Source organism: Trichechus manatus, unplaced genomic scaffold, assembly GCF_000243295.1.
Source record: "Trichechus manatus latirostris isolate Lorelei unplaced genomic scaffold, TriManLat1.0 scaffold00065, whole genome shotgun sequence".
NCBI classification, from domain to species: Eukaryota; Metazoa; Chordata; class Mammalia; order Sirenia; family Trichechidae; genus Trichechus; species Trichechus manatus.
In genome coordinates, this window is record NW_004444001.1 from 12,583,714 (window position 1) to 12,598,370 (window position 14,657).

Below are 14,657 nucleotides of genomic sequence, written 5' to 3' on the forward strand. Positions count from 1 at the left end.
TAACCTCTCTGGTTCCCTGTTGTAATTCTTTTGGTTTTGTATCATCCTTGAGAGTTCATTTCCTAGGTTGGTATCTGGCTGGTACGATCCTGTGTCCTAGATTCATCCCGTTGTCTGTTCTCAAACTGAAGGACTCCCTTTAATAATTCTTGTAAGTTTGGTTTGGTTTTTACATAGTCCTTTAATTTCTGTTTATCTGGAAATTTCCTAATTTCACCATCATATTTGAATGAAAGTTTTGCAGAATGTATTCTTCTTGGCTGGCAATTTTTTTCTTTCAAGGTTTTATATATGTCATCCCATTGCCTTCCTGCCTGCAGGGCTTCTGCCAAATAATCTGAGCTCAGTGTTATTGTTTCTCCTCTGTATGTGACTTTTCATTTTTCTCGAGCTGCTCTGAGGATTTTTTTCTTTCTCTTTGGTTTTAGTGAGTGTGATTATGATATGCCTTGGTGATTTTCTTTTGGGGTCTATCCTATACGGCGTTCGTTGAGCTTCTTGGATGGTCAGCTTTTCATCTTTCATGATATTGAGGAAGTTTTCTGTTAGCATTTCTTCAATGATCCTCTCTGTTTTTTCTTTTCTCCCCCTGTTCTGGAACTCCGATCACCCGCAGGTTTTTGCTTTTGATTATATCCCACATAATTCTCAGGGTTTCTTCATTCTTCTTCATTCTTTTTTCTGATTTTTCCTCAGAGTTGTATCCAAGTGTTTGTCTTCAATTTCTCTGATCCTGTCTTCCATCATTTCAAACCTGCTCCTCAGCCATTCTATGGTACTGTCCATTTCTGAAATCTTGTTGTTTATCCATTGGATTTCTAATTGTTGTTTTTGTATGATTTCTAGTTGTGAATTTATTTTAGTATTTTATTCCTGTATTATTTTTCTGAATTCTTCTATTTTTTTGTCTGTATTTTCCATGAATTTGTCTGCCATTTCCATTAATTTGTCTATTTTTTCCTTATTTTTGTCTGCTTTTTGCTTCCCCTCTTGGATAGATTTGAATATTAGAGATCTAAATTCCCTTATCAGGTAGTTCTAGTGCCCTTTATTCTACTGGAAAGTCATCTGGTGTTTTATTTTGGATGCCTACTGGAACCATCATGTCCTGTTTTTGTATATGTTTTGATACTGTCTACTGTCTTCGGGACATTCAGTAGTTATTTTCCTTGTTTATTGACTGTAGATTTATTTGTTTCATCCTGCTTTTTTGTTTTATTTGGTTATGTCTGAGCAGGCAGGCCGTGCGTTCTTTGTTGTTTCGCATCTGTGGGTACGATAGTTTTTGCCTCCTTGTACAATGGGCAGGGTCGATCACTCAGCTATGGTGCAGCAGGGCAGGTCCACCTGAAGGGGAGTTGCTGGGTTGGGTTGTTTGTGGCACGTACTAAGGCCGACAGGGCAGGCTGGGAATCAATGCAGGGCAGGTTCCAGTAGGCCATGCTTGTGCTGCTTGCTGGTGTGATGTTCAGCACATTGTGCAGGTGGGCAGGAAGGGGGGGGGACTGTGATGTGTGGAGCTAAGACAGTACGGGGAAGAGAAGAGAGAGGAGAAACAGGAGGCAAAAACAAACAAACAAAAAAGAGTCCTAAGGGAGCTTGCCGTTGGACTGAAGAGATGAGAAGAGAGAGCATGAAATGGAGAAAAACAAAAATGAAAAGAAAAAGGGTAAAAGACAATAAATAAATAAATAAAAATTAGAAAAGAAAAGCCACCAGGGATCCCACTGGTGTGGCTGCGAAGACCGGGGAAGTGGCGCCGAGGTCACAAATTACAGCCTGGCTAGAAGGGGCATAGGTGTCACATAATGCCAGGTATTCAGGAAACAGGAACAGAAGATAAGTACAGAGAAATGAGAAACTGATAAATGAAGAAAGATAAAAAGTTAAAAAGAGAAAAAAGAAACAAAAAGAAAAAGGAAATGCTCCCAGGGATCCCACTGTGCAGCTATGCAGACTGAGGAAGTAGCTCCCAAGCTGCACAGTACAGCCCGGCTAGAAGGGGCTCCCAAGCCGAGAAAAGAAAAAGAAAACAAACAAAGAAAGAAATCAAAACAGAAGAAATCAAAACAAACAAACAAACAAAAAGACCCAGGGAGCCCACCAGCCTGGCAGCACGGGCTGGGAAGCAGTTCCACAGTCAAGCAGCATTTCACAGTCTTTCAGGAAGAAACAAAGATTGCAGACGGAGCCAGGTATTTGGGAGAAAGGAGGCGGAGGTGGTGAGAGGTATGGAAGAAACCAAAAGAAGTGGAAAAAAGCAACACTAGCAACAAGCAAATGGCACTCAGGGAGATGGCCAGTGTGGTAGGGTAGAATCCAAGTGGTGCAAGGCAGAAGCTGGTGCCTCCTGGCCAAGAGACTGTGGCCACAGGAAGCAGAAGAGGCTGAGTGGGGGTGAAGAAGGGTGGGGGTGGGAAAGTGTATATCGCTCTGTCTGTCTCCTGCTGGAAGCTCTGTGAAGCTGCTTTCCCATACTCCCTGTTCGCCATTCTCAAACAGGAGTCCAAGATGGTGAATCCGTGCTGCATTAGCTGAGAGGAGACCTCTGCGCATATCTCTCCTTGCTTTCCGTTCTCTGTCAGTTTCGTATTCCATTCAGTGCTTTGCTGAGTTCTTTATCTCTTCATTTGCTGCTCATGGTTTCAGGATTACATTTGTCTCTGTTTGACTTAGTTTTTCAGGTCTTTGCTGTGGAGGGACAGTGTGGTGCTTCTGTCTATAGTGCCATGTTGACCAGAAGTTTCCCTTTCCTGACTTTAAACCATGCAGTATCCCCTTGTTTTGTTCGAAGGACTGCCTCTTGATCTATGTACAGTTTCCTCATGAGCACAGTTAAATATTCTGGAATTCCCATTCTTCGCAATGTCATCCATAATTTATTATGGTCTACACAGCCGAATGCCCTTGCACAGTCAATAAAACACAGGTAAACATCTTTCTGGTATTCTCTGCCTTCAGTCAGGATCCATCTGACATCAGCAGCTATAGCCCTCGTTCCATGTCCTCTTCTGAATCTAGCTTAAATTTCTGGCAGTTCCCTGTCAGTGTACTGCTGCAACCACTTTTCAATGATCTTCAGCAAAATTTTACTTGTGTGTGATGCTTATTCAATCTGTATGTTCAGCAAATAATCCAAGAAGCTGGACTATGTGAAGAACGGGGCATCAGGATTGGAGGAAGACTAATTAACAACCCGGGATATGCAGATGACACAAGCTTCCTTTCTGAAATTGAAGAGGATTTGAAGCACTTACTGATGAAGATCAAAGATGACAGACTTCAGTACGGATTACACCTCAACATACACAAAAACAAAAATCCTCACAACTGGACCAATCAGCAACAACATGATAAACAGAGAAAATACTGGAGTTGTCAAGGATTTCATTTTACTTGGATGCACAATCAACACCCATGGAAGTAGCAGTCAAGAAATTAAACTACATATTACACTGGGCAAATCTGCCACAAGAGACTTCTTTAGAGTGTTGAAAAGCAAAGATGTCACCTTGAAGACTGAAGTGTGCCTGACCGAAGCCATAGTGTTTTCAATCGCCTCATACGCATGCGAAAGCTTGACAATGAATAAGGAAGACTGAAGAAGAACTGACACCTTTGAATTACGGTGTTGGCGAAGAATAACGAATATACCATGGACTGCCAAAAGAATAAACAAATCTGTCTTGGAAGGACAGCCAGAATGCTCCTTGGAAGCAAGAATGGTGAGACTATGTCTCACACACTTTGGACATGTTATCAGGAGGGATCAGTCCCTGGAGAAGGACATCATTCTTGGTAAAGTAGGGAGTCAGCAAAAAAGAGGGACACCCTCAATGAGACAGATTGACACATTGGCTGCAACAATGAGCTCAAACATAACAACAATTGTGAGGATGGTGCAGGACTTGGCAGTATTTCATTTGGTTGTGCATAGGATCACTGTGAGTCAGAACCGACCAGACTGCACCTAACAACAGCAACAACAACACTAGAAATTTCAGGATCTCCTTCCCCTAAAGCTTCAAAGACACCTGAATATTTGCTTTGTTTGGTTGTAGATACTGGGCATTCTTAAAGTTTGGTTAATCATTTTTGTTTGTTTGTTTTCTCTCCTTCTTTCTGGACCACTAATAAAATGTTCAATGTCATTCTGTTTTATGAGCTAGAACTGTTGAATCCTGCCTTCAGTATCTTAGGAGTCCACTGAGATGGAAAAGTGTCCCAGGTAACTTCATTTTACCAAATCTCCTTACACATTTGGAGAATTTTCCTCACAGGCCCCATGTCAGCCCCTAATTTTGCAGAAAGTTTCAGAATATGGCTGAGTACTCCAGGGCCCCCTCCACTGCTCTATTCTGTCTCCTGGCACCTCCTCTCTAGAAGGAGGCCCACATTGACTTTGCATCAGCTGCCTTACTATGTCTCACAAACATCTCCTGGACCTTTGTCATTAACTTCATGGTTCTGTTTTCTCTCTGTCCTCTCAATGTTCTCTTGATCTAAAAATCACATACTGCACTGAATGGTTTATCAGAATTCTGATGGACACACGATAATCATAAGAGATAAATCCATCTAGACAATACACAATTGTATGGAATGGATAAGGAGAAATCCAGGTAACTCTATTGCAATGATTGTATTGGCTTATTTGATCATACTGGCTTGTTTTAGAAATGCTAAACTAAAAACTACCCATTAATTAGAATTTAAAAGATCAACAAACCTCTTAATAGCCTAGTCAGGTAGACTTCATTCACCAGATAACTTCAAAAATGCAACTTTCAAGCTTCACATTTTTTAATCTAAAAAGGCAAGATTAAATCGTATTAATGCATCTATTTACCTTACTAAGTTGTTCAGATCCATTGTCCCGTGAGTGCCTAAATTCTCCAGTTGTCTGTGCATTTCTTCAGTCAATTGCTCATTGAACTGATATAGATTAAGAGTCCCCATTTTCCCTTTCATCACAATATAGAGTTTTTTATGCAGTGTAAAATATGTATTTTTTGGAATTGATGCTATAAAGAGAGAAAATTATTTTCAAAATAAGCAACAATTTTATTAAGCTAACAGTCAATATATCTCTACTATTACTTGGTCAGTAGGGGCTATAGCCAAGTGACATAGTATATGGGATAAAATCACCTCCTGCAAATAAAATCTGAAATATTCAACCTATCATACGAGGTAGTAAAGTCTGTAATTCATGTCAAGGATGGTCTATACGTGGGTGATTAAGAGTACCTCTGGGGGACACAAATCTGATTATTTTATTTCCATGTTTAAAAGCTTTAACTGGCTTCCTATTCTTAACAAAGCTTAGAAGGTCTTCTACCATCTTTCCAGCTCTCCAGTGGTATTTCCAGCCCCTTCCCACCAAATCTATATTCCAAGTATACTAAAAGCATATCCTCTTTTACGTATTCCATAATTTTCAAAAGGTGTTCTATCTGCTCAAAATATTGTCCACTTTATCAATCTCCCCCCGCCCCACACACACACCAGCAAGCCCCAAATTCCCCTGCTAAATTCTATTCATACTTTAAGTGTCATCTTGAATATTACTTTCTCCAGGAGGTCTTTTCTAACCCCACAAATAGTTTTTGCCCCACCGTTGGGCATTCAAAACACATACAGCTGTAATTTTGTCTTTGTCTTTCTAGCTGGTCAGAGCTCCTTGGTCTAAAGTACATAGTATAAAGCTTACTACTCAGTCATCGCTTTATGAATACTGGTAGAATCATTAAATGAGTGCATTAAAAAAAAACACACACACATCCAACTCTAGGGTAGTGGCTCTCACTTTTTTTTCTCACATACCGACTCTGAAATATAGCCCAAGTTGTTGTGTATAGTCAATCCCTTTTTCTATCATAGTCTTCACACCAGGGTTAAGAATCTTTACAAACAAGATCTCGGTTGTAGTGTCCGGCTCATTTGACTGAAATTTGATTAACTGAACCAAGAAAATTGCAACATAATCGGTTGTAATGGTCCCTGTCTGAAGAAAGAATACGCTAACTAAACGGAGTCTACATAAAGTGTTTGTTTCTTTGTTTTTTTAGAGAAAGAAAATTCTGTTATGGCCAAAATAGAGTAAGCATGCTACACCCTATCTCTTGCAGTGATTATAACTAAAAGCCCTAAACAGAATATGTAAAGCAACTACTTGAGGACTCCGAAAAGTAAACAACAGCAGGCAGATTGAGGAGGGGAGTCAAACCTTGAAGAATGACCAGTACAATAATGAGTTCTCTGCATTTTTTTTTTCCTCTTGTTTTAGTTACCTAGTGCTATCATAGCACAAATATCACAAGTGGGTGGCTTTAAAGAACAAAAACTTAATTTCTCACAATTTTCAAAAAAAAACAAAAACAAAAACCCATTGCCATCAAGTCAATTTTGACTCATAGGCCCCTATAGGGCAGAGTAGAACTGTTCCATAGGGTTTCCAATCTTTATGGAAGCAGACTGCCACATCTTTCTCCCGCAGAACTGCTGGTAGGTTTGAACTGCTGACCTTCCAGCTAGCAGCTAAGCACTTTAACCACTGTGCCACCAGGGGTCCTAGAAGTCTGAATTCAGGGCTTGGCTCTGCAGAAAGGTCCTGCCTTGTCTATTTCAATTTCTAGGAGCCGCCAACAATCTTTGTAGGTGAATCTGTGTCGGTTGTCTGCCTTCCTCTTCTCCCTGTGTGTCCATTCTGTTGTTTTTATAACTCAGAAGTATCTAGATTTAGAACCCATCCTACTCAGGTAGGACCTAGTTAACATAACAGAGAAATGCCTATTTCCCAACAGGATCATATTTACAGATATAGGACTTCAATACATATCTTGAGGGTCACAATTCAATCCATACATAATACCTCCTGTATCTCCAGCTTTGACTATAAGGTAGATGGAATACCAGAACTGCTCTGCAGACATGGACAGCAAAAACTCTGAAAGAAACCCTCTCTGCAGTCAAAGGACAGGGAAAATGGGCCTTGCCTTGCAGACAGAGTGTGGGAAGAATCTCCATTTTCTTTTCTTCATATTTTTCTCACCTGGATCTGCCTCAAGGATGGTCCCAGTGCAAAGCTGCACTTCCACAGAGGTGACAGCAGAGGCAACGAGATGGGCACTTAAAATCCTGAGAGAAAAAAACATCTTCCTGATCAGAGGACTCGGGAAAAGGAGCTCTTGTAGTACAATGAGTGTTGGAGGAACCCTTTATTCTTTCTCTCTTTTTATCTTTATTGCTACTTCACCTGAAATCAGCCCCAGTGACACAGAGCTATACAACAGGGACAGGGACAAAAACTCTGAGAGAACCCCTCTCCTGCACTGGCTTTCTTGCCAGGAGACTGGGAAAAGGGGTCCCCAGAGCTGGAGAGTGTAGGGGAAATCCCAGTAAAAGAAAGCTGGAAAAGGGGTCCCCTAATTCTGTATGTGAACTAAAACAAATCCAAGGCTCATCCCCTGAGATATGCATATGCAGAACAGAGCCAAAACAGCATAAACAAAACCAGAAAACACACCCATTGCCATCAAGTCAATTCGGACTCATAGCGACCCTATAGGACAGAGGACAGAGGAGAACTGCCCCCATAGGGTTTCCAAGAAGCGCCTGGTGAATTCGTACTGCCGACCTTTCGGTTAGCAGCCGAGCTCTTAACCACCAGGGCTCCAGCAAAGACTTTTTAAAAATGAACTGTGATATAAATCACCACCCAAGTATCAGGCTAAACCATGAATGGCATGTGCATGGACCAGACCCAACAGCATTTCAGAGGCTTTGAAAGTTGAATTGACACTGAAACTCTCAAGAACTTGCAGATTTAACACAACCAAGTTGAATTCCTGCTGAAACAAAAATTCAACATCCTCCACAGGATTTTAATAGGACCCAAAGTCTCATAGACACAGAGTCTTGTTAAGAAAATATCTAAACTGCCTGGGATGTAATTAAAAATTACTCAACATATTGTTATAGATTGAATTGTGTCCCCCAAAAGATATGCTGAAATCCTAAGCCCTCTACCTGTGAATGTGAACTTGTTTGGAAAGGGGACTTCTCTTTTGTTATCAGTTAAGTTAAAGGAGGTCATACCAAAGTAGGGTGGTTCCTAAACCTAATTCCTTCAGAGTGCTGTCTTATAAAAGCGGAAAATAGGCACACAAACAAAGTCACACATAGGTGGAAGGCACCATGTAAGGATGTGTCTACAAGTCAAGGAACTCTAATAAATGCTCAGGGATATTAACAAGGGAGGATCTTCCCCTAAAGCATAGCCCTGCCAATGCCCTGAATTCAGACTTCTGGTGGTGCAATGGTTAAATGCTTGGCTGCTAACTGAAAAGCTGGCAGTTCAAACCCACCCAGTGGATCCATGGGAGAAAGACCTGGAAACCTACTCCTGTAAAGACTACAGCCTAAAAAACCCTATGAGGAAGTTCTAGTCTGCCTAACGGGGTCACCATGAGTTGAAAATTGACTTGACAGCACCTAAGAACAAGCCTCCAGAACTGTTAGAAAACACATTTCTGTTTTTTAAAGCCACCTACTGTGTTGTATTTTGTAATGGTAGCCCTAAGACACTAAGACAGAGTCTGGTACCAGAAGGTGGTAGTGCAGCTCTAACAAATACCAAAAAATGTGGAAGCAGCTTTGGAATTGGGTAACGAGTAGAGGCTCGACGAGTTTGTGGCATTTGATAGTAAAAGGCTAGATTGCCTTGAAGTGACTGATTGTAGAATTAGGATATTAAAAATGATTCTGGCGAGGACTCAGAAAATTATTCTGGCAGGAGTTATAGGGGAAGCTTCTATTGTCATGAACAGAATATTGCTAGAAATGTGGACAGTAAATGTGCTTCTGGTGAAGCCTTAAGAGGAAATAATGAACATGTTATTTGATACTGGGGGAAAGGTGGTCTGTGTTATAAAGAGGCAAAGAACTTGGATGAACTATGTTTGAATGCTTTGTGGAAAGCAGAACTTGTAAGGGATGAACCTGGATATTTGGCTGAGGAGATTTGTAATTAAGATCCTGACGGGGTAGCACAGTTTTTCCTTCGTGCTTATAGTATAAAATGTGGGAGGAAAGATATAAGTCGAGGAGTGAACTGTTAAGTGAAAAGAAACCAGAACCTGAAGATTTGGAAAATTCTGTTGTAAAAATGAAGAAAGCATGCTCTACAGAGGACACCAAGGGTGTGACTGAACAACGGTTTGCTAAAGAGGTAAGGTATGTGGCCTTGGAATCCAATCAATCATCTCACCAGAAATGCTCCCAGTTTAGACTAAAGGGGAGAGACACAGCACAAAACTAAAGAAAGCTGTCTGCCTCCTCAAATTTTACAGGCAGGAAACAGGCTAATAGAGCTACTGGACTGCAAACACCTACTGTTCCTCAAGAAAAGGAAAGGATGATCCTGGGAACAGTCCAGAGACCAGCAAGATTGCTGGTACAAGCACAAAGGTGGTGTTGCCACTTCCTCAGTTTCAGAGGGTGGGGCCACAATTCAGGTTTCAGAGGGTGGGGCCATCATCTAGGTTTCAGAGGGTGGGGCCATCATCCAGCTGTGCCTTGAGTTCATATGAAATTTGCCCTGCTGGGTTCAGACTTCCTTGATACTTGTGATCTCTTTTTTTCCTTCAGTTTCTCCTTTTTGGAATGGGAATGTCTACCTCATGCCTGTCCCACCAATGTACTTTGGAAGCACATAACTTGCATTTTAAGTTTCACAGGCACGTACATGGTAAGGAATTTTGTCCCAGGATGGACCATACCCAGATTCTCACCCATTCCTGATTTAGATGATTCCAAAGATTAGATTTTGGACTTGATTTTGGAGTTGATGCTGTAATAGGTTAAGACTTTTGGCAATGCTAGGATGGGGTGAATATATACTGCATATAGGCAAGACATGAATTTGGGGGACCAGAGGGCAGAGTGTTATAGTTTGAACTGTATCCTCCCAAAAGATATGTTGAAGTTCTAACCCCAGCACCTGTGAATTTGACGTTGTTTGGAAATAGCGTTTTTCTTTTGTTATCAGTGAAGTTAAACAAGGTCATACAGGAGTAGGGTAGGCTCTAAACTCCATCCCTTCTGAACGGTGTCTTACAAATGGGGAGGCTTCTGGGGAATATGCCATGTAAGGATCCATCTACAACCCAAGAAATGCCAATAAGTTCCTGGGGTTACTGACAAAGAAGGATCTCCTCCAGAACAGAGAGAGAGAGAACATAGCCCTGCTGACATCCTGAATTAGGACTTTTAGCTTCTAGAACTGTTACAAGATAGATTTTTGTTCTTTAAAGCCACCCACCTTGTGGTATTTTGTTTTGGCAGCCCTAGGAAACTAAGATACATATAAAGAACAAAAAAATTTATATTTGTCAAGAGAATGCCAATCAATACCTGCTGATCATAAAATGATTCAGATGAAGACTTCAAAGCAACTATTAGAACTATCTTCCATGCGGCAAAGATAGACACTTTAGAAATGTAAAGAAATGGTTCTCAGCAGAGAAATAGAAACTATTAAAAAAAAGGAAATTTTAGACCTAAAATACAATGTTGGAAATATAAAATTCACTGAATGGGCTCAATAGCAAAATGTAGATGACAGAGAAAAGTCAGTAAACAGAAAAATAGACTAACATATATCATAAAGTCTGAAGAATTCAGAGAAAGAAAGATTAAAAAAAATGAACAAAGCCTCAGGAAACTGTGGGACAATGTCAAGGGAGAAAAGATAGGTTTTTTTAATAGATGGTGTTGGAACAATTAGATGTCCATATGCAAAAACATGAGCCTCAACTTATACCTCACACATTATACAAAAATTAACTCAAAATTGATTATAAACATAATTGTAAAACGTAAAACCATAAAAGTTTTAGAAGGATACCTAGAATAAAAATTTATGTGACCTTGGCTTAGGAATAGACTTCTTAAACTTGACACTTAAGCATGATTCTTTAAAAAATCATAAATTGGACTTCATCAAAATTTAAATTTTTCTTCTGTGAAAAACAGTGTTAGGGAAATGAAAGGTTAAGCTAGAGACTGGCAGAAAATATCTGCAAATCATATAGCTGACAAAGAACTTGTTTTCAGAACATATTAAGAATTCTCAAAACTCAACAAGAGGAAAACAACTCAATTTTTAAAATGAGCAAAATATCTGAACAGACCCATTAATGAAGAATATATACAGATGCCAAATAAGCATATGGCTCAACATCATTAATCACTAGGGAAATGCAAATTAAAACCATAATGAGATACCATTATACCCTATTAAAATATCTAAATTTTTTTAAAAAATTGATAAACTTACAATAACAAGTACTAGAAAGGATGGGGAGCAACTGGAACTTTCATACATTGTTGGTGGAAGTGCAAAATGGTACAGCCACTTTGGGAAACAGTGTGGCAGTTTCTTATAATGTCAAACATACATGTATGCTATGAACCAGTAATCTCACTCTTAGGTATTTAAAAAAATGAAAACTTGTGTGCACACAAATACCTTTATGCAAAGATTTGTAGCAACATTATTCATAATTGCAGAACATGGAAATAACCCAAATGTCCAACAGGTGAATAGATAAACAAGATGTAGCATTTCCATACAATAGAATATTACTCAGTATTAAAAAGGAAAGAGCTACTGATACACGTAACAGCATGGATAAATCTCAAATGTGTCAAGTTAAGCGAATCAAGTCAGACTCAAAGGTTTTAGTCTGTATGATTCCATTCATATGACATCTAGAAAAGGCAAGCTATAGGGATGGACAGTAGATCAGTGCTTGCCATGAGTTAGGGGTGAGATGAGGGTTTGTCTACAAAGGGGCAGCATGAGGGACTATTTAGGATAATGGAACTGCTCTGTTTGTTGTGCTGGTTAAACAACTGTGCATTTGTCAAACTAATAGTCCAACATACTGGTTTTTTTATTTTTCCATGCAAGCAAGGAGAAAAAATAAGCACTCTTCTTGATCACTAATAGCTTTTAAAGCGAACTTCTTTGTCTTAATGGCAAGAAATGCATAAGAGGCTACATGAAGTGAAAAACCTAAGAGGAAAGAAGAGAAAAAAAAAAAAAAAACAGGAAAGCAGAGAGGAAGAAGCCATACACAGTAGAAGCCAGCACAGCCATTGCAAAAGGAGAAAAAAAAGAAGAAAAAAAAAAAAAAGGCATAAAATGAACCAGCTCTGCATTCCTGGGAGAACAAATGGCCTCAGCACACGTTTACAGTCTAGAAAGAAATAAAGACGGCCATACTGGAAGCATGCTGACCAGTACAATCTAGCAATCTCTGAGGATGGAGAATTGTGAAAGGGCAAGCCAAGTCCTGCTTACCTTAATGGCCCTATGGAACATGTCAGGAAACGCCATAGTAAAGGGTATATTAAGTAGCGGAATTATACTTTCAGGGAGCAAAGTAGCAACATGTAACCAAGCCAAAGACTATAGCCTGTAGAACAGTGTATATACAAGTGGCAGAAGAGAGTTAGCATTATCTTGGGAGCTGTAACATGATCCAGGTTCCAAATATTCTCTAATGAAAAAAATCAGAGAGGTGACCTCATCGTTAACAAATGGCTAGTTGAAATCTAAATTTATTATGTTATCAATAATTTATTTTTCAATGTCCACATAAACTTATCACATACTCTTTCCCCTCCTATCGCTACCCTCAAGAATAAAATAATGAGCCCTTGTCTTTCTTAGTTGAGGAGCAAGAATATAATTTTTACATAAAACAATTCTTGGATTACAATGTTGTATTTCAAATGAACTATCTGAAAAAATTCTTTACCTGTACGATAGATGGGATTTTGAACTGCTCGTTCAAAATTTACTTTTTTGGAATTTAGAAACACATCAATTCCCTCTTCTTCAGTAACAGAGGTCATTCGATTTCCCATAACAAAGACTGTAAATATTGGTCCGTACTGAAATAAAACACATAAACACAGGTCATATTAGTAAGCATTTCTGATAAATAAATTATCGTGATACGGGTTATATTTAAAACAACGTTCTTCAAGAATCCCAATGATGGGAGAGGATCAAGACGACACCTTAGATACACACACTGTAACAAACCCTTGACAAAAAAGACTTGAGAAACTAAGTAAAACAGACACAAAGAACAACCTTGGATCCCAGAGCGTCAAATGGAGAGTTGAAGAAACAGACTGGAAGGAGAAGAAGAACGAGGCCAGTGGGAAAACAGAGATTCGCAGATCGACCACCTGCTGCCTGCCAGAACAGAGCAGCATAGGCATTTTGGGATGGGGTTGAACAACACCCCAGAATGAGGAACCCAGGAAAGCAATCACAAAGAGAGCACAGCTAGTGGTAGAGATTCTGTGCAAAAACCCCAGAAAGAAAAGTCAAAGTGGGCAGGACATGGCCAGGGATGGGGCAACCCTGTGGGGGAAGCATAGGAGTGCTGTAGCTTTGAAACTAGGGAACCACAGAGAAGTGCCTCTGGAGCAAGCGAAACAGATTGAGTCATTGGAGCCTTAGAGAAGGAGAAAGTGTAGACAGGGAGTGTGCATTTACAGGGAAGTAAAGGGGAGGAACAGAGCTCCAGCCCTTCTGGTGCGTGCAAGAAGGGAGGGAGCTAGGAATTAGTACAGGCACCAGGGACTGCTTGTTGGTGGAAGCACCTAGCCATTTATACCGGAGCCACACCCAGTGAAAAGTCAACCCACAGAGTAACAAGTAGAGCCACCCCACCAGAACTGGCCCTGTGGAAGCAGTCACCCCACCTGTCATCTGCATTAGAGTGTGCTCTGAGGCACAGGTGGACAGAGCCAAGGTGTGCAAGCCCAGCCACGCCCCACCATCTCCCTGAGGCACAGGAGTCCAGCATGAACATGTGCAAACCTGGCCACACCCACCACTTCCTCTCTGAGATGCAGGTGGCTCTCAGTTACATGCCCAAGCCTGGTCCCTCCCACCGCCCCCTCCCGAAATGTGGAGGCTGCTAATACTTGCTTATGCAAGCCTGGCCATACTCAGCACCTCTGCCCTCAGGTGTTGGTGGCTCTCACTTGCATGCCCAAGCCTGGTCCTTCCCACCACCTGCTCCTGGAAGTGTAGGCTGCTTGTACTTGTTCCAGCAAGCCCAGCCCCACCCACCACCCCCTCCCTGAGATGCAAGAGATCCTAGCTGATGCAGGCAAGCCCATCCATGCCCACTACCTCTCCCTGAGGTGCAGGTGGCCCGTGCTGAATGGCACAAGTCTGGCCACACACACCACCCCCTCCCCGAGACACAGGAGGCCCTAGCTGATGCATGAAAACCTGGCCAAGCCCATCAATCCTCTCTGAGGCCCAGGAGGCCTGCTCTGAAGGGCGCAAGCCTAGCCATGCCCACCACCCCTCCCTGAGGTGCAGGAGTACTGCACAGACACATACAAGCCAGCCATGCCTACTACCCGAGACACAGGTGGCTAGTTCTCGTGTACACAAGCCTAGCCACGCTGTGATGGTTAAGATTGTGTGTCAACTTGTCTGGGCCATGATTCTGAGTGCTTTGGGAGTCCTGTGATGTAGTCACTTCACTGTTGAGATTTGATATGTGATCACCCTCATGATGGGATTTCTGTGAGCAGCCAATTGGTCGAAGGGG

The 14,657-nt window shown here is 41.1% G+C and overlaps 1 protein-coding gene across 1 annotated transcript in view; it reads right to left on the minus strand.

The window, feature by feature from the left end:
• LOC101347682 (24-hydroxycholesterol 7-alpha-hydroxylase) overlaps positions 1 to 14,657 on the minus strand; it is a 163,185-nt gene that overhangs the window by 99,799 nt on the left and 48,729 nt on the right. The window contains 2 exon segments of the mRNA XM_004379526.1: positions 4,850 to 5,024; positions 12,831 to 12,966. Coding sequence (XP_004379583.1) covers positions 4,850 to 5,024; positions 12,831 to 12,966 — 311 coding nt within the window.